Consider the following 24,494-nt stretch of genomic DNA (forward strand, 5'->3'; position numbering starts at 1 on the left):
ATTGTCATCTCTAGAATATTGTTGAATGAATTAAGCCTGAATGTAGATGAAAGTTGTATATTGAGTAGGGCTACACAATTTTCAACACAAAAAGATGTTTACTGAAAAGACTTGAACACAAGATGTTTGAACACAAAAAGATGTTTACTGAAAAGACTTGAACACAAGATGTTTGAACACAAAAATATGTTTACTGAAAATACTTGAACACAAGATGTTTGAACACAAAAAGATGTTTACTGAAAAGATTAAATGATACTGAATAATACATGGTTTCTTATTTACAAGACTACAGCTCCATGACTTTACTCCAATGGGACGACAGACACTGACAGATTAGACAAGGCACAGCAAATAACCCCAATCTTGTCAATTAATGCTAGTGCCTCACCTGGTTTTGTTAGCATGTGCTCTATGGGCACAGCCCTGCTTTGCAGAATCTGATATTTTCTTCTGACTAATCCTATGACTCTTTCAACATGAATACGCACATTAGCTATTTTTCTTGTCTCTTCCACCTCGTATGCTGACAGCTGACTTTTCCCCCTGGTGAATGCAGGCATCTTTAGTGAAGCACAGTAAAATCCCACACTATCGGCAATATCGAACCCACGGTCTGCTCGGACAATATCTCCAGGTAACAGGTTTTTTAGGAGCCCACTCTGTATTGTGATCTGTTTATCACTAACTCTTCCTCCCCAGGCACAAGATATGTAGGTAACATAGCCTTGGGGAGCAACACCAATCAGAAATTTAACAGTATGGTGATGCTTGTAGTTGGACCATGTTTGTGCTCTAGCTAGTAAATTAGAGGGCCTCTCAATAAAAACTTCAAAACAGTCAACAATCACAGCAACTCTACATCCAAATGCCTGTCTGAATCCCATTGGCATTGTAGCTTGAAGTACATGTCGCTCTGGCCACTCAATTATAAATTCTGTACTCTCGTGAAGTATGTCAATTAACTTATGCCAAATTCTAGAAGCAGTGGAGAGAGAGATGTTGAACCTGAAAGCCAAATCTTTCAGAGGGAGATTTAGTCTCAGCCTCAGCAAAACTAAAATGAACTGTTCAAATTTGGAGAGCACAGACATAGGGCCACAGGTGATGTAGGGCTCGCACAGTTGAAAAACCTGAAGTAAAACTAAGAAGTTGGGGAGCCCGGTGTAAAACTTTGTTTTCTCTTCGTTGTTCTCAAAGGACTCCTGGTTGAACTTTGTGTCCAGTGCCTTTGTCCGAAGATCTCCCAGCTCTGTTGTGTTCTGTCTCAGAACATCCTCCATCCTCTCGATGTCCTCCATCGTTAAATCAGTCTGGCATCCTGCATCTGAATACAATATAGCAGTAGCAAGCATAATTAGTTATTTTAAATAGTCAAATATGAATGTGAATTTTTGTGAAGTTATCTTTTTGACAACCTTTTTACAGACATGCAAGTTCTCTGTTCCAATTATTGCAGATTCTCAAATTAGTGCTCTATTTTCTAAACCTAATTCAAAGTTTGCATTGATTTTCTGACAATCACATTTGTAATATTTAATAATAATGCTGGTGGTTAATTTACCTTGTTGGTCATTTAATATCCCACTGGTGTCCTCTGGTTGTGGGCTGTCAGACGGGGGCTGCGTCGGTTCTGGGCTCTCGGTTGTCTGCAGGAGATCCAACAAAGCCTCTGCACATTCTGATTGTCTTTGTTGGTCTTCCTTGAGCTCCATCCTCTGCTCTCGTCGAAGAGATGCCTCTGATCTGGGCTTACTTGTTGTGTGGTAACCGAGGCTAACAGTGGGAGCCCAGTCTACTGACTCAACGTCACCCAAAGCGCTAGGGCACCCTAAAAAGTCCCAACAAAGTCCATATTAGACTACAGGTAACTTAAACATGATCAGTATTACTAAGTAAATACGCATTTAACCACAACCAGCATTAGACGACTCTGCTCCTCCCGACCGCAGATGTAGGTTTGAAAGCCATTTTTTCCGGCGTTCTTCGGTTAGCTTCTTAAATTGCTCAGCTTTATGGACGACAACCTTCGGCACTCGGTAAAACCTCTTGTTTTTCTCTCAGCCGGATCGATTGGAACAACCGTAAACTACACAACACACCGGCATTTTCACAATGGTAACAGCAGCTAGATCCTCTGTAGAAAATTACTTCCTGACCTCCAATGGAATTTCGCGCCAAAGGAACGCAACGGTGTGACGTCACGTGAAACCAAGCTATTGGGACGCTACTCAAGATGGCGCAGACAAATCAACTTCCGGTGAGACCGAGACCGACGAGCGAGGAAATGAAAAATAAGAGAAGTGAGAAGGGCCCAACGAGTGCCGTTCTCAAGGCGCGCATCCCATTTTTGGCTGGCAAGTTAACCACAGGTAAGCTATAATATTAATATCAGAGGCCAGATTGCTTTGTGACTGGTTTTGTAACATTGATTATCCCACCCTTAACTGTATATATTAAGCAAAGTATGAGCTAACGTTTTTATGCATTGTACAAATTCTTAGGTGACGTTATTTATTTGCCATTAGTAAAGTTCAGTAAGTAGCTTACGTTGCATGTAGCATGAGATGGCACAAAAACGTGTCATATCAATTTAAGTCAAATTAGCTTTTTGAATATTTTTTTTATCAAGGAAAGTGACTAGCATCCTAGTAGGGGCTTGTTTTTAAAGTTAGATAAAGTAGTAAACAAATGATATGCTCTGCTAAAGGATACAGTTATTTACCATTAGTAAATGTAATAAGTAGCTTACTCATGTAGCCTGTAGCATGTAGCATGAGATGGTACACAAACGTGTCTTATCAACTAAACTCACATTAGCTTTTGAATATGTTTTGAATCTCTGTTAAAGGATAGTTATTTGCTGTGAATTTAACCTATTGCTATAACTCGATTATAATAGCTAAATAATAAAAATATTATTTACTTTTTTAGACATGGCTTGATAAATTGAGCATGCAACTGCATAAACGCATTTATTGAGTCACCTTTGCTTGTGCTAGGACTTGTTATAATGATGGTGGTAAGATTGATATATTCTGCATTTTGCGTATTGAGTCAGAAAATCATAATGAAGAGAAAGAGAGCAGATATAGCATCCTTCTTCAATAAGAAGAAACCAGCTGAGGCACAGGAGAATGAAAGACAGGGTCAGATGGAGAAAGGACAGACAGACAGAGTGTCACCCAGGACACTCCAGGGCGACAGACGAAGAAACTTTCAAGTCTCGTGGTACAATGTTCACTCATGGCTAGAGTATTCTCAGATCCAGGACTCTGCACACTGTTTTGCGTGCAAGCATTTTGGCCTCCCAAACACAGATTCAGTGTTTACTTCAGCCTTGGGATTTAAGAACTGGAAAAAGGCAAAATTCAGAGATGGAGGGTTCACTAAACATGTAAAGGGAGAGGCTCACACAAATGCAATGGTGGCTTGGAAGGAATATGAGAGAGGAGAGAAAGTGAATGCATCTTTAATGAGTACCCTGACTAAAGAACATAGTAAGCAGATACAAGAAAATCGTACTTATATAAAAAGTGTAGCGGAAGTTTTACTGTTAACAGCAACCCAAACATTTCACAAAGGGGTCATAGGGAGACAAGAGATGCAGACAACAGGGGAAACTTCTTGGCTATATTAGATGTGATTGCTAACCATGACACAGTTATCAAAAATAAACTCACAGGGCCTCGCAATGCAAAATACACTAGCCACCAAATTCAGAATGAGATTTTGGATACATTAGCTGAAATGGTACGCACCTCCATCATTAACGAGGTCATTAAAGATACAAAAAAAAAGGAACAGATCTCTTTAGTGCTGAGATATTATTATAAAGGAGCTGTAAAAGAGAGCTTCTTGCACTTTGAGCCTGCAGACCGCCTTGATGCTGCAGGACTGACAGAAAAAATAATCCAGGTCCTTGAGAGATATGGCCTGGAGTACAAAAGTAACCTGGTTGGGCAAGCATACGACGGTGCTTCTGTCATGAGTGGCAAGCACTCCGGCGTTCAAGCTCGAATTAAGGAGGTGGCAAAGCAGGCGTTTTATGTCCATTGTAATGCACATAGCCTTAATCTGGTTCTAGTTGACACAGTTAAAGCAGTCCCACAAGCTGAATGCGTTTTTGCAGAGACTTTATGTCTTTCTGTCTGGCTCTTATATTCACACGAGGTGGCTTAACATTGAGAAAGAAATGTATGCTCCGAAAGAGCTTCAATGGTTGAGTGAAACAAGGTGGGCTTGCCGGCATATAGTTTGCCGTACCATCTTAGATAGACTACCTGCTATTATTCGTGTCCTTGAGGTGCAGAACACAGCGGAAATAGAAGTGTTGATGCTCGCTCAAATTGACCTGCAGTTTATTGGCCTTTTAGTGACATGCACTAAGGTTTTTGGAGATGCAAGATATCTCTCTGACCTTCTACAGTCTCCCACTCTTGATTTGTGTTCAGCTGTGGCTCTAGTTGAAGCCCATGTGAAACGTTTTCAAGACTACAGGGATGAAACCTACTTTGAAGGACTCTGGAAAGAAGTCTTAAATACAAGTGCAAAATGCAATGTTGAGACGGACCCTATTCCAAAAAGAAAGACAAAACAGAGCAGAATGCTAGATGGACATACTGTCATGTCCTCAGTAGGTGCGCGTTCTGAGCAGACCAAGGACACTTTTTGTGCCAGCATATTCTACCCTGTGCTTGATAACATGCTCGGTGAGCTAAATAGACGATTCTCAAAACCAAATTGTGAAATAATGATGGGGATCCAAGCCTTGAATCCTTCAAGCGTTATATTTTGTGAAGAGCAGGCTCTATTTGCATTTGCTTATATTTATGAATGCAACATAGATGACCTTGGACATGAGGTAAACCAAATGAAAAGAATCTTAGAGAGGAAAGTAACATCTGTTATGCAGAAGCCCTCTAGCATAGTAGAGCTCACAACAATCATTGAACCCTTTAAAGAGGTATTCCATGAGCTCTTCCGCTTGTGCAAAATTGCCATTGCCATACCTGTGAGTACTGCTTCCTGTGAACGCAGCTTTTCTACACTCAAGCTGGTAAAGACATACTTGAGATCTACCATGGATGATGATAGACTTAGCAATCTGGGGGTTTTAAGTGTGGAGTCCAGACGAGCAAAGTCCCGGACTTAGAGGAATTTGTGAATCGCTTTGCTGCAAACCACAACAATCGCAGAATACAGCTGTTGTAAGCTGAATGTGAGGAGAAGGAGCAGTGGCTGTTCAGGTGTCACAAAAGGACCACTGACTCAACTCTCCAAAGTCTCCGTTCTGTCTCCATCGATATATTAATTTAAGTGAAACAACAAGTGAATCACATCCAGGGTATTCCACTGTTTCTATAAATGTCTTATATGTCAAATGTAAATTAAATGCCTTAATTGTTAATGTTAGACCCTCTTGCACTTAATGTTCATATACAAGTGCATTGAGTTAATTATTTCTTCCCCAGTTAAATGGGAGTGATTGTACTCACATAAATAATTATTTAAGGTCACACACTCATCAAGGATGTGTGGTAATGGAAAATTATGACTAATCATTTTTTTCTTAAAAAGGTGCTAGTTTATTAAAGCAAGGAAAAACAATCAAAATCCCACATTTATAAATACAAACTTTAAAGATTCAAGATATTTTTTTCACAGCTGCTTTAGTGTTATGTTGATGGTATTCTTCATGCTGGCTTACTTTCACACTGTCGTTGCTAACGTGACAGAACCGTTGTTAATCTTTTTAGAAACTCCCTTGCCATTTGAAATGTCTGTCTTATTAAAAACCAAATTAACCAAGGTTACAGCATCTTGCAGGACATGACTGTCATATAATACTCTGTATTATGATCAGTTTCTATGTGCCTGGACTGAGTATGACAGAAAAAGGCATGTTGACAGAAACAGAAAACAGTTGTTACAATATGTGTTACTGTGTCAATGTTGATTCAACACAAATATTTTACAAGCTAATTTACAATGTTATAAGGGAACGTGATGTTCAAATTAGCAAACAGTGTACGCTGTTCAGTAAAATCGCTGCCAAGAGCCGGTGTTCAGAAGGGTTCATTTGTTGGACTACTTAGACTACTTGTTTTTAGGGATACTTGTGTACAATATAATGCTAGATTTGAAGGCACAATGAGTAGTATGTTTATACTTAAACATTCCCCCCCTCTCAATTATCAGTTATAACACTTAAGTGTGTGGCAGTGTGTGTACCTGCAATGCAGACCTCTGCCTGTTTTCCTTATTTGGCTGTGTTCAGGACTGTTATGGTAATTTAAGTGAAACAAGTGAATCACATCCAGGGTATTCCACTGTTTCTATAAATGTATTGTATGTAAAATGTAAATTAAATGCCTTAATTGTTAAAGTTGCGACCCTCTTGCACTTAATGTTCATGAAAAAGTAAGATGTATGTCGTAACCAATAATTTAATTTTAAAAACTCTTTAAATGATGTGTCTCTGTCACTGAGAGAATGAGCTCATAGTGCTGCTGATCACCATAAGCTAAACAGTCTGTATATTGCACTACATTTGTATAATGTAAGCTTTGTTGTTACTTTGCCTGCGAGAAGAAGAAAAAAATAGTTAGATATACTGAATATTACTTGATCTATTCCACCACTTAATCCCAAATAATGTAGAGGTGTGTTGTAGGTGCCTTAAATAACCCCTTATTTTCTAGTGAGATGTATTTTTATGTTCATATAATAGTGATTTCAATGCCACCCCAAAATGATCACTGGTCCCATCCTGGCCACCCCACTGAAAATGTCCTGGCTCCGCCACTGACTCGTGGTCCGTGGCAGGCAGACTTGAGATAGACTTGGCCGCACGGAGCCGTTAACCTGCAAAAAGTGGCTGCTCCCGCGATAATTAAATAGTCCAATGAAATAACAGAAACAAACTCTACTGCTCAGTAGGCGTGTCTCAGTTCAGCGGCCGTTTCCTTCGGAGGCTGCGTTCGTTGACCGCTAGAGTCACTTCCGCCGAGAGGCTGTCCCAATTTAAAAAAAATACAAGAACGTAACGGCCCGTCCACACGTAGTGGCGCGTTCGATTACTGTTTGGGCTGTCTGCCGTGGGCTGCATTCCACTCCAAATAGCCGGGCGGCCCCAGAATCCAAACGCCAGCTGTTTTATGGATTCTCATTTAATTTCCAAGAATATCTCAGTACTGGGTTATTTCCAATTTCAAAATAAACACATGTATTAAACAAATAGAAATAAGAAGTAAGTATATTATAGTATAATCAAGAATGAAAAAATATATAAAAAACATGATTTTAACCCTGTCATGTTGTAATTTTAACTGTATTGTATTGTTTTATGTATTACAGTACAGTTCAAACCACAGTAATCTGTAAATTATACAATGAAATATAATTATTTTAACATAATTCTTAATGTGAATTTAACAGTTTTGTTTGGTTCAGTACTTTACGAAATATTACTGTAAATTAAACACTGCTTCATTGTTTCTCTATTTACAGTTTTTTGATGTCGTGATTTTACAGCTTTTCCCTGTTAATTTCACGGACTTTTTTTTACAGTGTAATTAACTTTTGGAAGAAAATAAATTGAATGAATTGTAAGTGTAATGGCAATTTTAACTGTTCCAATGTTCTATATCCTTTGCCATTAATTCACAGGAGGGTTTAGAGTGATCCAGACGCAGACACAAACAGATGATTTCCGGTATTTTGCTGCAGTTTAGAATGATGTTTTATTGCTTTACATACCAAGGTTTAGTTATACTTTGTCAAAGGGTTGTGGTATAAGCATCTGCCGGGCTGGTGGAATCAGTGTGCTCTTCCTCCTGTATCCTCGTCCTTTCCTGTCACCTGTGACCCCTTTTATACACCTGGTGCAGCTAAACCCCGCCACTAAGTGTTCAAAAATAATATTGCACTATACATATAAACAAGGTAAACTGAGACACCAACAACACCCATAAAATGGCTCCTACAGTAAGTTTAGTGAGTACATTATCAATATAACGTCCTATTAATGTTAATTATTGATGAATGATGAAAGGTTACTTTGTTTGGGCCCCCCGTGGTGAGCCACCCCCCAGCTCCGCCACTGGTGAGGCAACATATGGATGAATTAGCAACATTCTGTTGAATAGGTAGCAATCTTGCTAATTCCATATTGGTTTATAGACACAATAGTCGTCTGGTGGCCCACCGTGCTGGAAAACGACCTAACCATCTAGCTGTAGCATCCATCTCTGGAGCTTCGTCCACTCTCTTAATGGCTAAAGTTATGGCCCAACTGAAGCTTGTTTGCAAAAGAGCTAACAACAGTTGCCATTGTCTTTTGTTATATTCAAATGACTATGAAAAACGATTAAATAACTACTCTACTCTCATTGTCTGTATTTGGCTGAAGCCTTTTAGCTTGTGGAGATAAAAGAATTCCCGGCATACAAGATTAAAACTGAGAGGTTTAGTTGAATACATGCTTTGAGGCATGTTGTTTACTCTTTCTCAAGTTTTGAAACAATATTTTCAATTGGCTCTCTGTAGGTGAAAATGCACTGACTTTGTGTTTTTTACATATATATTTTTAAGAGCATGCAATGACAGCAGGTTATAGATGGATTAGCATGAGGATTGTGGAAATGTCATCGAGGTACTTTGCTTCTGTTTCTTCCGATTCTTGTTTCTATCTCATTGTCTCCCATTGACGCCCGCAGAATGATTTTCTATGCTCCATATTTGTCGATGTCAAGCCACCGATCCATCATTTAAATCCTCTGATCCCCTGATGTTGTTCAGCTCATGACACAATAAGGCTTCTATTATGGGTCAGTAAGACCAGGAGGTGATTGATGAAAGAGGTGTCAGGCTAATAGATACACCACTGGAAGAACAGGGAGAACTGGATGTGGAGGGCTTCAGATCCAGTAATATAGATGCTAAAAGTTCATTATAAAGGACTGTAACCACATTATATTGTCAACACTTCCAATTTAGGCTAAAACATGTCTGTTAGTCTGTCACCCAACCCTGACTGTGGCTTTCCGACCAAAGCCCATTTGTTCCTACTCATAACACATACAAATAAATGAAAATCAATCAATCAATGTTTATTTATATAGCCCAATATCACAAATGTTACATTTGTCTCAGTGGTCTTCACAGTGTGTACAGAATATCAGTATGACAATACGACACCCTCTGTCCTTAGACCCTCACATCGTACAAGGAAAAACTTCCGGAGAAAACCCACAGTTTAAAGGGAAAATGGGAGGAAACCTCAGGGAGAGCAACAGAGGAGGGATCCCTCTCCCAGGACGGACAGACGTGCAATAGATGCCGTGTGTAAATTGAAACATAATACATTTGCAACAGGTAGTCCAAATGTTTGGAAATGCATGTGTGTATAATAGGAAGATGAATCCACGAGGATATCCATCCAGGACCTATGATCCAGGACCACAGCCACGACTCAAGATCCAGGACAGAGGAGCGCAGGATCATCCATGACTCCGGATCCCGGCGTATACAGACACCAAAAAGAAAGACATTTTGGGGAAGCTGGGTTAATCGGAACATGAGAGTACACAGGTATAGACAGAGAGAAGGAAGAAGTAAGATGTCCCCCGACAAACTAAGCCTATATCAGCAAAACTAGGGGCTGAATCTAATCAGCCCTAACTATAAGCTTTATCAAAAAGGAAGGTCTTAAGCACACTCTTAAAAACGGATAGGGTGTCTGCCGCCACCGAACACAAACTGGAAGCTTATTCCACAAATGTGGAGCTTGATAAGAAAAGGCTCTGGCTCCCATTGTACTTTTAGAGACTCTAGGAACAACCAACAACCCTGCATTCCTGGAACGCAATGGGCCTAGTAGGACAGTAGGGTATAATGAGTTCTTTAAGGTAAGATGGTGCCTGCCCATTAAGGGCTTTGTAGGCGAGAAGAAGAATTTTAAATTCTATCCTGTGTTCTATAGGGAGCCAGTGTAAGGCAGCCAGAACAGGAGTAATGTGGTCCCTTTTCCTAACTCTGGTTAGTACACGAGCCGCAGCATTTTGAATCAGCTGAAGCGACTTGACTGACTTCTTGGTACACCCTGATAATAAGGAGTTACAATAATCCAGCCTTGAAGTAACAAATGCATGGACTAGTTTCTCTGCATCGTTTTGAGGCAAGATATGCCTGATTTTTGCAATGTTACGTAGATGGAAGTAGGCGGTCCTTGAAATTGATTTTATGTGGGCGTTAAAGGATAAATCCTGATCAAATATAACACCAAGATTCCTTACAGTCTCACTGGAGGCCAAATGAATGCCCTCCATAGTTAGTATATCTTTAGATAATTTGTTTCGTAGATTCTTCAGGCCAAGTACAATAACTTCAGTTTTGGTCGTGTTTAACATCAAAAAGTTTACGGTCATCCACGTTTTTAAGTCCTTAAGACAGTCTTGATTTTTATTTAGATGATTAATTTCATCAGGCTTGATTGATAAATATAGTTGAGTATCATCCGCATAACAATGAAAGTTTACAGAATGATTCCTTATAATATTGCCTAACGGAAGCATATATAATGTGAACAAAATAGGTCCGAGCACTGAACCCTGTGGCACTCCATGGCTAACTTTGGTTTGCGTGGAAGATTCATTGTTAACACGTACAAACTGAGAGCGTTCAGATAGATAGGACCTAAACCAGCCTAAAGCAGTTCCCTGTATGCCAACTAAGTGCTCTAGTCTTTGCAATAGGATATCATGGTCGATAGTATAAAATGCAGCACTGAGATCGAGCAAAACAAGAATAGAGACACGTCCCTTGTCTGAGGCTATTAGAATGTCATTTGTGACTTTAACCAGAGCTGTCTCTGTGCTATGATGTGTTCTAAAACCAGACTGAAAATCTTCAAATAAATCATTGTTTTTTAAGTAATCACACAGCTGTTTTGCGACCGCTTTCTCAAGAATTTTTGAGAGGAACGGAAGATTAGAAATAGGTCTATAGTTGGCTAAAACCTCTGGATCGAGGTTGTGCTTTTTAAGAAGCGGTTTTATCACTGCTACTTTTGTGGAACATAGCCTGATAATAAAGACATATTCATAATATTTAATAAAGAAGTGCTAATTAATGGAAAAACTTCCTTCAACAGCTTAGTTGGAATTGGGTCTAACATGCACGTTGATGGTTTAGAAGAGAGAATCATTGAATTTAATTGTTCAAGGTTAATGGCTGAAAAGCATTCTAGTTTACTATCTAGTGTAATATTAGAACTTACGTTTCTGGGAGCTGTTGATAACACTATACTGGTCAAAGGCAAGAGGTCATTAATTTTGTTTCTAAGAGTAACAATTTTATCGTTAAAAAAGCACATAAAATCATTACTACTGAGTGCTATGGGAATAGAAGGCTCAATCGTGCTGAAAGGAAATCTTGCATTATTCTTATTCTCATCTATTAATGAAGAGTAGTAGGCTGCTCTCGCTTTACGCAGTGCTTTCTTATATTCATTGAGAGTAATATGCCAAATTAAACGAGATTCTTCAAGTTTAGTGGAACGCCATATCCTTTCAAGTTGTCTCGACTTTATTTTGCGGGTTTCGGCATTATGCCATGGAGCTAATCTATGTTTTATTTTCTTCTTTTTCAAAGGAGCAATAGAGTCTAATTTTATTCGCAGCGCATCTATAGCACTATCAACAACATGATCAATTTGGGGTGGTGTACATTTTGTATAAGTTTCCTCCCTTACATGCAGACATGTTATCGAGTTAAGTATTGGTGGAATCTCTTCCTTAAATTTGGCTATAGCACTAACAGATAGGTTTCTGCTGCAGGAGCTTTTGACTAATGCTTTGTAGTCTCGTAACAGTACTTCAAAAGTTACTAAGAAATGGTCGGATAAAGCAGGATTATGCGGTTCGACTAATAGTTGCTCAATTTCAATACCATAAGTCAGAACAAGGTCGAGAGTGTGATTATAGCAGTGGGTTGGTTTATTTACACTCTGGCAGAAACCAACAGAATCTAATATAGAGTTAAATGCAACAGTAAGGCTATTTTTATCATCGTCAACATTAGGGATGCACGATAATTATCGGCCCGATAATTATCGGTCCGATATGAGGAATTATGACGTCATCCCGATAAACCCGATACCAGTATTAATAGCCCCGATAATATACAATATATTTTTTGGGTAAAAAAAAAGAAAAAATACTGCGGTGTGGGTGGATTGGGATGAGGAGCGCTTGTTTTTCACTCGGCTCCTCCCGTTTTGCCAGTACTGTGGTATTAGTGGTTTAGGAAGAGGGGAGTTCTTCACAAATCCAGCGCTCCCTAACTGATGCCTGGCTGTGACGTAAATGGTGTGCGGCCGTGAAGCCAGGACAGTAAACAAACATGTCGTCGGTGGTATGGGCGTTGGAGCTATGTGCAACTCAAGGCATATGCTCGAACCGGAGCTGCCTGGACGCTGCAATCATGTTGCGCACTATCCGTGCTGAGTGTGCTGACTTTTCGTACAATGTCCCACTGTCTGGCTTCCTGCATAAAGTCAAGTGCTCGGCGCAGTTGTGGCGAAATGTCGCTCCTCTGTTTTCATTTAAACAGCTCCTTATATCCGTTAGCGCAGCTAGCTAGCACCAGATGCTAACAACAACAATGCACGTAAGGTCTCTCGCTCGCTCGGGCCACACATACACACACCCTCCCGGTCCTCCAGATGGCCAGTCGGTGCCTTTATATATACAGTCTATGGTCGGTGCCTGCCGGTGAGCGTGGAAGTGTGGTCTGCCACAAGCGGGCGGCAGGAGCGGGGCTGTCAGCATCAGCTTGTAGATGGTATTTTAAACTCGATGCGCTCTGAAACTACGGGGCGGCCAAGGAAAAAAAATACACATGCGTTAATCGCGTTAAAATAATTAGTGGCGTACATTTTTATTTGTTATCAGTATCGGTCTTGAGAAGCAGGAAGTTATCGGTATCGGTATCGGTTTCAAAAAACCAATATCGTGCATCCCTAGTCAACATGAATATTAAAGTCACCTATGATAATTACTTTATCTGTTTTAAGTACCAAAGTTGATAAAAACTCAGAGAATTCTGATAAGAATTCTGAATAAGGACCTGGTGCACGATATACTGTAACAAATAAGATTGGCTGCAAAGTTTGCATTGGCTGCAAAATCATATATGAATATATACAGCTTGAACTTTCTAAACATGTACAGTGTAGTTTTACAAAATAGTAGAAATAAACCATGCATGTGTTGTGGACACTTGATTGAAGATTAAGTGTAAGCAAGTATTAGTAGCTATTAGGCTTTCAATGTTCCAAGGTCAGTCTTAAATTAATTGTTGATTAATTAATGAGAACTTAAAATGTTATTGAATATAGTTGTACAGTATACTTCTGGATCTAAATGGATTGTAAAACCCAGGAAGATTGTTTCCCTTTGCCAGAAAAAACCTCAATGAGAGATTTTATCAAGTGTCTTTTGGCCTGAATGTGGCGGAGATCGGTACTCTGTCATTGTTTCTGGAACGTTTGGTTACATAAGCATGTTTTATAGCAGCAGCCTCAATAGAAAGTTCATGTTCAGACTTGTATTAGTCAGGGCTCATCCCTGGCTAATAAAAGTCTGTGAACATTAACTTTCTATGCAGAGTTTGGCCCCATGCCTGAAGCGTACAGTAGCTTCGAATCAATGGCAGACTTGATGACACTGAATTTCTCTCTCTCTCTCTCTCTCTCCTTTACTGCCTTTCAAACCAAGACCCATTCATCTCCTCTGTTTCCAGCATTTCAGCCCCCTTTTTATCATTCTAATGGTCAACAACTGAATTTTATGTTTATCTTCTATCATTGGTATTACGTTAGGACTGCAGCATTTTGTGTACACTGCAGTGAGTTAGTGTAAGTGCTTAGAGTCAGGTCCTCTGGCCCTCATAACTATCTCATTGACAATATGTCAATAGACAGACAGAAATGTCAGACAGAAGTCTCCATATTGAAACTATAAATACAACTGGGTTGGGTTTATGAAGGTTAAAGAAATGGCTACAGGTTTCCATCCACCTGTTTTTAATGCATGTTTTCAGTTTGCTCAGTAAGAAATGGCATTTTTCCACCATAATTTAAGGTTCACCTGCTGCTCTTTTAATAATATATTCAGTTTATACTTTCTTCTTTTACAATGGTGTAAGGGCATCCGACTGGGGAATAATGCCTCTATCTGTCGATTTGGTCAAACTGTGAATTTCTCAACATCGGACATCAACTTCACAACATACTGATTGAATTGCTGGAGACCAGAGGAAACGTTGTGTCTAGTCTACTGCAAGCTCTTTATATTTATGTGACATATTATTAGTAGCGCATTATGTACACAGTGTGAAGTGTATGGAGAGGGAACCCCTATTAACGTTAACGCCAAACAGCATGCTGTGAACAGCTTGCGCTCCGTTGCTTGCTACAATTTAACAGTTGCTCTTGAGAGAATAGGCTATGAAATTGTACATTTTGAACAGCCACTGCATTTATCCAAATAATGGCAGTAGCTGGAGACATGCATCATAATATTTTTTACAGAAAATATGTGCTACATGTGGATGGTAAAACAGTGAATGAGGATACTTGCAACTATTCCTTTAAAGCTATTGGTCGATGAAGGAGAAGACAGCTGTTTCAAACATTCTAATCCATTGGATTTCGATACATTGATTAGAATCACTGACAGGATTGCAGTGTGTGTGTGTGTGTGTGTGTGTGTGTGTGTGTGTGTGTGTGTGTGTGTGTGTGTGTGTGTGTGTGTGTGTGTGTGTGTGTGTGTGTTAGTCTCACTGAATCACATGAGTGGGCATCTTGCTCTTTACCGAGCCTCGTGTACTATTTTTAGAGCCATAATGTTTTCAGTTTGGCTGTTGTTTCCTTCCTGTTGCACTGTGATTCACGAGCGAGGTCAAAATAAATTAGAGATTAATTCGAGCCAATTCAAATACTGATAATCAGTCCTGCACTTTACAGTATTGTATTATTACAATGAAGAAAGCAGAAACTCTTGGGAGAGAATGACACATACCAGTCCTGCTCTCCCACAGACGTATCTTGAGTGTTGGCCCAAGGCAGCAGATGGAAGATAAGATACTGTATATACACTTCTATCCAGCTAAGTGGATACAGAGAAGAGGTGGCAGGGACTACGGTGTCCCCTGAGGCCCATTATAAGCTTCTCAGTGGTGCCATCCATTCTTAGCGTGGCTCTGCATCATTAGGATAGATATGGTTGCCGACATAATGAGTGTGGCAACCGGCAAACGTCAATCTGTCATCGCTCCCGGGAGACGGGAGGACTGAGGGAGATTGAAGGGGCAGCTTGGAGATTGTCTTTGTATCTCAGATGCTTCAGTGTAGGTGTGACAGCATCAGGTTGGACAGGTGACTCTGCTGGTAAATTGTTTCCTCAAGGAATATTCTAAATGCTTTGACGAGATGTTTTCTGACGCTGGATTGTTACATCTTTGTTAGTAAATTGCACCAATTTCACTTCACAAAAGGGACAGGAAGTCAACATCAATGTACTCACAGTGAAGAGTGTTTCTGATGAGAACGTAATGTGCAGGGAGGCTCATGATGACACTCTTCGAGGATACCTTTTAATTGAAGGAGAGTAATTAAAAGTTATTTGAATTTCTGTCTCTATCTAATGTTTTGATCCACCTGCTATTTTTTCATTATTGTCTACATCTTGTTCAAGTTGGCCATCTCTTGCTTTTTTTAAACTCTTTTACAAAATAAATTATAATCATACTATACAATCTGTTCTTACTCTAGTGTTACTGAAGCTATACGTTTAACGTCATTTTTCATTTTATATTCTGCCTATCAGTCTATTGAGCATTTGCACACACCTGAAGAAGTTTCTTAAGTGAAACTCACTTTTTAGTTTTAGCTGCAATTAAGTGGTAAATACAAATTGTTTTATTGTAAGTCCTGTGGTGGAAAGCAACGCATGATTCACTGTAATTTGAAATTAAGAGACATTTTGAGATTTGACCTTTCCTCAAATTGAGTATTTTAGTTGAATGCTTATTGATACTTCTACTACTTTCAGCTGGAAATATGGTGCATTTGATTCCACTACATCTATGGCAAAGCTATTCATCACTTTACAAAACAATTATTATGTTATAAACTTACATTACATTACATTAAATAATCATAACTAGATACACCTTGAGAAAATAAGTGCTGTCTCCACATAATTGATCAATATTAATGAACAGGAACAGGCCAAAAATGTACATTATGTACATTTTTCACACACAGTCTGGAATGCAAATAGCATAGACAGCAGTCTGCTACTGCAGTCAGTCATGTGAGAAGACCCTGTTACACACACATCATTGACTCACAGTATCAAACACACACACACACAATCCCACAAACACACATACACACACAGACACCCAATTACACTGAGCACTATCTCAGGCATTATTAAGCGTGTATTTGAGAAGCATTATCAGTGCACCACATGAAACCACACACACACACACACACACACACACACACACACACACACACACACACACACACACACACACACACACACACACACACACACACACACACACACACACACACACCTCAGATGGTGTGGCCATGGATCTGTCTACTCTGTTGGAGCAGAGGATATGGAGAGCTGGCAATCCTGAGCTCCAGATGTTTAAATTCCTTCACACACACACACACACACACACACACACACACACACACACACACACACACACACACACACACACACACACACACACACACACCACACACACACACACACACACACACACACACACACATACCATGTATACATCACTTCAGGGGACATTACATTGACTTACATGCATTTCCTGGAGACTTATCCTAACCTTAACCATAACCAACACATGCCTAACCCTAACCCTTACCCTTAACCTTACCCTAATCCTAAACCTAACCAAGTCTTCACCCTAAAATGAATGATTCCCCTCATGGGGACCTCCAATTTGTCCCCATAAGGGAAGCCAGTCCCCACACGTGACTATGTAAACAGATTTAGGTCCCCACAAGAATAGTAATGCTAGAACACACACACACACACACACCCACACACACACACACACACACACACACACACACACACACACACACACACACACACACACACACACACACACACACACACACACACACACACACACACACACACACAGCTTGGCTGTCAAACAGGAGTTTGGATTATTTATTGCTTGTTTCCTGTTGCATTTTTTCTCTTTCTTGGGTTCAGGATTGCTGTAGTAAGACAGGAGAGGTTGTATTTCAGCTCCTACTGATGACTTAGGGAAAGTGTGCGAACCTGAGAGGATAGTGTGTATCAGTGTGTGTATGTGTGTGTATGGAACAAGGCTGGCAGGAAAAGGAAGAGAAGGTAAGGAAGCAAAGAAAGGCCGTTCAAATAGAGGAGTGGAAGGACAATGGAGGACATGGGTGGAGGAGAGGAATGAAGCGGAGAGGAGCTGAAGGATCAAAGAGAGAGCAGAGGAGGAGGAGATGAAGAGAGATTATGCAATCAATCAATACCATGTGGGCTCTGACAAAGACAACGAATTCTAAAATCAATTCACCCTCTGGAGCTCACAGCAACTAGAGACACTTCTTTGTACAGTCATCTCTCCCTCCACCTCCACCCTGCTCTCCCTCTGTCAGATCTGGACAGGACGCAAAACTTGATAAGCACACGGTCAGACAGTGTTGGTCATGAAAGGTCAAACATCACATGCAGGGGCGCCGCCAGAGATTTTGGGCCCCATGAAAAGATATCACATTGGGCCCCACCACCAGGCACAGGCCACGCAAACCAAGCACAATTGCTGTAACCACACCTCCAGAACCCAACCGACTCATTTATGCTTTAAATAACTCTACCTGTACAGGCTTGCATCTATCTTGTAGTCCAATACTAACTGCACAATATTTACTGACACTGAGCTGTGAAAATATAACACTGTGCAGACTACAAATTCTACTGCAACATTCTGCTGCAGTATAATTCACTATTTGATATAATACTAACATTCCTGACAATAGACCTCAATAGTCATATTTTATGGTGTACATGCCTTTTTAATAACATTTTTGAATGGAACATTCATAAATCAAAAATAAATATAACTTAAACACACATGACCACTTAAATTAAAATAAAGTGAACATTAACACCAATATTATCATTTATAAAATGCTATCACACAAAAAATAACATAAGCAGCAGATTTTCTAATTAAATATACATACCAACTACAAAATAAGCGGGTATTAAAGTGTAAATGGACAACAAAATGGAAATGGAAATGAAAAGGCCTGATGGTGGTGCTAAATCAGAGCAAAACTTGGTGACATACTGTCGCTCTCTCTTGTCTTTCTCTCCTTTATTTTCTTTTTTGAAAGCCTGACTTTGTTAGTCGTTGAGACATCCCTGCCTCACATGCTCTCACTCTGCTAGAAAATGCGGTGCTGCCAGTGCTGCACAGCGTTTGGAGGCAGGACCAAACCATTACATGTAAATAGAGGGGGGTGTACAGAGGCTTTGTATAATTAACTTTTCGAACAAAAAAAGTTAAATGAATCGTAAGTTTCGTGAGTACATCAGCAATATAATGTTATATTAATGTTAATTATTGATGATTGATGAAAGGTTACTTAAACATTTGTTCTTAATGTTCTACAATTTTTGGGGCACCTGTCAGTCACGGGCCCTTAGAATCGTCCTAACTTTTCACCCCCTTACGGCGCTCCTGATCACATGGGTGGCTCGCTTAATGAGGGCCTTTGCAGTTAAGGTTAACCAAAAGGACTGACTTGCTTGTAAGAAAAGGGGATGTGGTATGACTAATTAGCGTGTGTGTGTGTGTGTGCGTGTGTGCGTGTGTGTGGACTAGTATTACTATACTTGTGGGGACCTACATCTGTTTACACAGTCACGTGTGGGGACTCGCCTCCCTTATGGGGACACATTGGAGGTCCCCATGAGGGTAATCATTAATTTTAGGGTGAAGACTTGGTTAGGTTTAGGATTAGGGTTAGGGTAAGGGTAAGGTTAAGGGTAAGGGTTAGGGTTAGGCATGTGTTGGTTATGATTAAGGTTAGGATAAGTCTCCAGGAAATGCATGTAAGTCAATGTAATGTCCCCTGAAGTGATGTATACATGGTGTGTGTGTGTGTGTGTGTGTGTGTGTGTGTGTGTGTGTGTGTGTGTGTGTGTGTGTGTGTGTGTGTGTGTGTGTGTGTGTGTGTGTGTGTGTGTGTGTGTGTGCTGGCTCAGGCAGTGAGCATGCAGTGTGAAAATGGCTCCTGGCCAGTCGGTGCCAGGAGACTGCTGGAGGGATGCCCTTGAACTCTGGGAAAAAAACAAAACAGCACAGATGGGCTGGATTCACTCCCAGTCACCCAAGGAAAAACTAGACTCAAAGAAGAAAGTCAGAAAGCCTCTAACGTCCCTCAACATTCACTCCTACGATATGAGTGAACGCGGGGTTTTGTTTTTGCCTAAACGTAGGAACTTTCACTTCTTGTTTCAAAGCACTGGGGAAGTGAAACAGAAAGAAGTAAAACATAACTGAAACAGAAGTGGAGAGGATATGGAGAAAAGAACAAAGCTTTACTTTAAGAAAGATGAGTAATTTTGGACCGACCAATTCATTGCCAGGAGTTATGAGGGATATCGGCGGATCTTAGTTGGTGCTTAGTTAAGCATGAAGACTGAAGGGGTAAACATCTGCAACTGTTTCTAAAAACTCACTAAAATACTTAAAGTTGATGTTTTGCAAAAATACATGTTTTAATTTCTTGCAATGACTTAGCTGAGAAGATGTCAAAATGTCCAACGATTCCTTCAATTTACTCAGACTAAAAACACATTCACACAGCTCTATACAGTCAAGATTGATGTTTTCCATTCTCTGTAAATAATTTGTGCACAAAAAACTGAAGTTTGCATTGAGTTTCTTTCTCATAGTGTGGGCCTATATGCTATATGTGGCTGTGTAGTGTGTATTGTCTTTCATACATTGAATACCTCCCTGCGACACACACAGTCTCAGTCGAGCAGCTAACCATACAAAAAGGTATAGACGCAGTCATTATAGTAAATCAATGCGGGCGCGGTTTTATTCCCCTACTTATTAAGGTCATTAATCAGAGAGAAAAGGTGCTTGTTAGGAGTCAAATGTGTGTTAAGAAAAATCACAAGTGGCGTCTAGTTGCTGCAGCAGTCTGTAGGCATTCTGCTGATACTCGGTACGCTGCATGGAGCATGAAGTACAGAAAGATATTAAAGAGGGAGAGAAATTCACATTTGTAAATATCCATCCATCCATCCATCTTCTCCCGCTTATCCGTGGTCGGGTCGCGGGGGTAGCAGTTCCAGCAGAGAGCCCCAAACTTTCTTTTCCCTGGCGACATCAACCAGCTCTGACTGGGGGATCCCAAGGCGCTCCCAGGCCAGCGAAGAGATATAATCCCTCCACCTGGTCCTAGGTCTACCCCTTGGTCTCTTCCCAGCTGGACGTGCCTGGAACACCTCCCTAGGGAGGCGCCCAGGTGGCATCCTAACTAGGTGCCCGAACCACCTCAACTGGCTCCTTTCGACGCGAAGGAGGAGCGGCTCAACTCCGAGTCCCTCCCTGATGACCGAACTTCTCACCTTATCCCTAAGGGAGACACCAGCCACCCTGCGGAGAAAACCCATCTCGGCCGCTTGTATCCGCGATCTCGTTCTTTCGGTCATGACCCATCCTTCATGACCATAGGTGAGGGTAGGAACGAAAATGGCCCGGTAGACAGAGAGCTTTGCCTTCTGGCTCAGCTCCCTTTTCGTCACAACGGTGCGGTAAAGCGACTGCAGTACCGCTCCCGCTGCTCCGATTCTCCGGCCCATCTCACGCTCCATTGTTCCCTCACTCGAGAACAAGACCCCGAGATACTTGAACTCCTTCACTTGGGGTAAGGACTCATTCCCTACTTGAAGTGGACAGTCCATCGGTTTCCTGCTGAGAACCATGGCCACAGATTTGGAGGTGCTGATCCTCATCCCAGCCGCTTCACACTCGGTTGCGAACCGATCCAGTGAGTGCTGAAGGTCGCAGACCGATGAAGCCATTAGAACCACATCATCTGCAAAAAGCAGTGGTGCAATCCTTAGTCCACCGAACTGCAGACCCCCCTCCCCCCACGACTACGCCTCGAAATCCGATCCATGTATATTACAAACAGGATTGGTGACAAAGCGCAGCCCTGGCGGAGGCCAACCCTCACCGGAAATGTGTCCGACTTACTGCCGAGGACCCGGACACAGCTCTCGCTTTGGGAGTACAGAGATTGGATGGCCCTGAGTAGAGACCCCCTCACCCCATACTCCCGCAGCACTTCCCACAGTAACTCCCTGGGAACTCGGTCACACGCCTTCTCCAAGTCTACAAAACACATGTAGACCGGATAAGCGTACTCCCAGGCCCCCTCCAGGATCCTTGCGAGAGTAAAAAGCTGATCCGTCGTTCCACGACCAGGACGGAATCCGCATTGTTCCTCCTCAATCTGAGGTTCGACAATCGGCCTGACCCTCCTTTCGAGTACCTTATATTTCGAGTATATTTGTAAATATATGCCACAGTATTAAGACAACAGTGAGAAAGTGAATTTATTAAATGTATTAAAATGGTGCTTTCCTATAATGCATCTATACAAATGTACACTGTGTGAATCATCCCGTTGAATTCGTAATATAAAATGTAAGTTAACTTTTATGTCATCAATCTAGATAACTAAAAAAAGGAAAATATAAACAGGAGAGATATTATTTATTATCGATACTGTAGTTCATTGTTTTATTCAAACTGCAAAGAGAAATGGCCGCAGCAGCAACTTATAAGCTGTCAGGAAACTGCAGCTGTGTCAGATATGAAGATTCAACAGGGAACTAACAATAAATTGAAGCACAATTCGAAAATATACTTTTATAACTGTAACTTCCCACACTAAACAGATATTGTAATAAACCGAGATGACAGTTAGAGGTCACACAGAAAGAAAATCGAGGATAATGTTTTTTAAAAGTAAAGCTCTGCACCTGCACGTCTATTAGCAAGTCATGCTACCTGTCGTCTTTGTGCATGTTGTGCTTTTGTTCCTCACATTTTATTTGTTCATGTGGCTCTCTGTTCCCACCTTTACATTATGAAAGCTGACCCACCTGTCAAGAGATGATTGTTTTGTTGTCACATCATAACCCTTATATTTTACAGTAAACACAAATTAATGCAAAATTCCAACAGACATGCTCCTCAGTGTTTTCATGCTTTTACTGTTAAACTCATCCTTATGTTAGTCTTCAAGTTAATTACAAAATAAAAACGGCTACACAATATAAATGTATAGTGGTCAAATAAAAATAACTTTTTTTATTATGCTTTTTTATTTGATTTGTCCTGCAGCATGTATATTTGACTATACAGTCTGAGTCTTTTTACATTGGGTTTTGATCCCATCTGCATGATATGAAAATTAGGTTTACAAATGTCTGTACTAGAAATGTGCGTTTCTCATTTAATGAGTAGTGGAAGTGAAACAGCAAGTCAAACAGACGCAATGTGTTATCTCTAGAAGATCTCGTGTGAGACATATTGATTAAGAGGCCATTGATTAGAAGGACTCATTATTTTTTGTGACAACTTTGTGTTGTTGACTTGCATGTGTTGCTTTCATAGTGGGTTTTACCTAAACTATAATTATGAGCCGGCTGAGAGAAGTGATGTTTTATTTTTGTTTAAATGTTAACAGTGCTAATTAAAAAACATATTTATTTCAATCTTTATCACATGCTCTCTCTCCTATTTACAATTGTTTTTAATATTATCTAAATAGTTCTCAAACAACTGTGGTAGTCTTTCTGTTCAAATATATTCAAATGTATACTACTGTTTTGAATCAATTTCCAGTTATTTCCAAAGTTGTAGCTCTCAGCATTAGAGCAGCATATGCTGTGTGGGCAGCAGCTCTGCCAGCTCCTATTAACTATTAAACACTGCACAGCAGGGACCGCAAACACACACACACACACACACACACACACACACACACACACACACACACACACACACACACACACACACACACACACACACACACACCACACACACACACACACACACACACACACACACACACACACACACACACACACACACACACGCAAAGATGCACAAATGCAAGTGCTACGGTAAAATGAGTCCCAGTGCAGAGTCAGTGGCCTCTTTCTTTCTTCCAGTTACAGTGAAATTGGATCTCTGTCTCTCTATCCTACGTGAGGAGGTCCTACACTTAAACAGCAGCCGCTCTGTGTCCCTCTTGGCCTCTAATGGACGGACAGATTAATGACTGAGTAAGCAGAGTGCGAGCCGTCCTGATTCAGCTCAACTACAGACATCTGAGACCTTTAAAACATGCTCATGTATAATGTGTGAGGGGTAAGACACACTTTCTTTGAGCTGAATTAAAATCAAGTGTTCACTGAATCTTCTCAAAGGTCCTGGACCCTGAACTTTGACCCCGCATCTGTCAAGTCAACATCGATGTTATCAATTGAGCAAAAGCAATAATGCCCCTCTGCCTCTCTCTGTTTTTGACCTGAACCGCTTTGTTAGCATGACAGTTTAGAGAACACAGAAAGGAAGAAGAGGAAATGAGACCCAGGATAGTTTTGTCCCTTTCCCTTTCATCATGTCATGACTTCTGTTTGCAAAGTGGCACCACAAGAGGGCCCTGTCACACAGTCAGAGTCACCAATGTCCACAACAGGAATCTTTATAAACAGCAGCTGCAGAGCAAAGATGAGAAACACTGCAATGTAACATAAGGTTGACTCAGCATTAAGTGCATCTATTCTAATGCATTCATACAACTTGGAAAGTGTCCACGCTGAATTAGAGATTGGATTTTTGCTTTAAGGCTGGAACTTAAAAGTATTTTCATTATGTGAGTCCATTATGCAAGTGCATTTCATTTCAATTTACCCTCCACAGTTAGCTTCTCACTCTCCCCAGCAGAAAAAAACAGTAAGATGGCTGCATGTCACTTTTAATGAGTTACTTATTTTTTGAGAGACTTTGCTTGAGCTCCTTAATCCTTCTGCTGCTTTACATTTCAGAGGGAAATAATGTACATTTATTTGAACGGCTGGTTTTTTTTTGCAACATTGACCCATCACATTTTTTGTGACATTTTGGAGAGCTTTACTACACTACCTGTAATGTTATATAAAATAAGTAATATATAGTGTATCAGTCACAGGAATACTTTTTCAGTAGAACAAGTACGTCTACATCTGATACTTATATTACTGATATTCTTCTGTACTTATATTTAAATCAGAGTTTGAATGTGGCACATTTACTTGTTG

The 24,494-nt window shown here is 40.5% G+C and overlaps 1 protein-coding gene across 1 annotated transcript; it reads right to left on the reverse strand.

Annotated features, from left to right (window-relative positions):
- LOC117562997 lies at positions 1–1,791 on the reverse strand. Its single transcript, XM_034241095.1, has 3 exons — positions 1,565–1,791; positions 235–1,327; positions 1–96 (listed from the first exon to the last, which is right to left on the reverse strand). Exons 1-2 carry the CDS (start codon positions 1,713–1,715, stop codon positions 306–308), a joined length of 1,173 nt encoding a protein of 390 aa, XP_034096986.1. The 5' UTR covers positions 1,716–1,791; the 3' UTR covers positions 1–96; positions 235–305.
- Between the last annotated feature and the right edge of the window lie 22,703 nt (positions 1,792–24,494).

This window comes from Gymnodraco acuticeps, unplaced genomic scaffold, assembly GCF_902827175.1.
Source record: "Gymnodraco acuticeps unplaced genomic scaffold, fGymAcu1.1, whole genome shotgun sequence".
Classification (NCBI taxonomy): Eukaryota; Metazoa; Chordata; class Actinopteri; order Perciformes; family Bathydraconidae; genus Gymnodraco; species Gymnodraco acuticeps.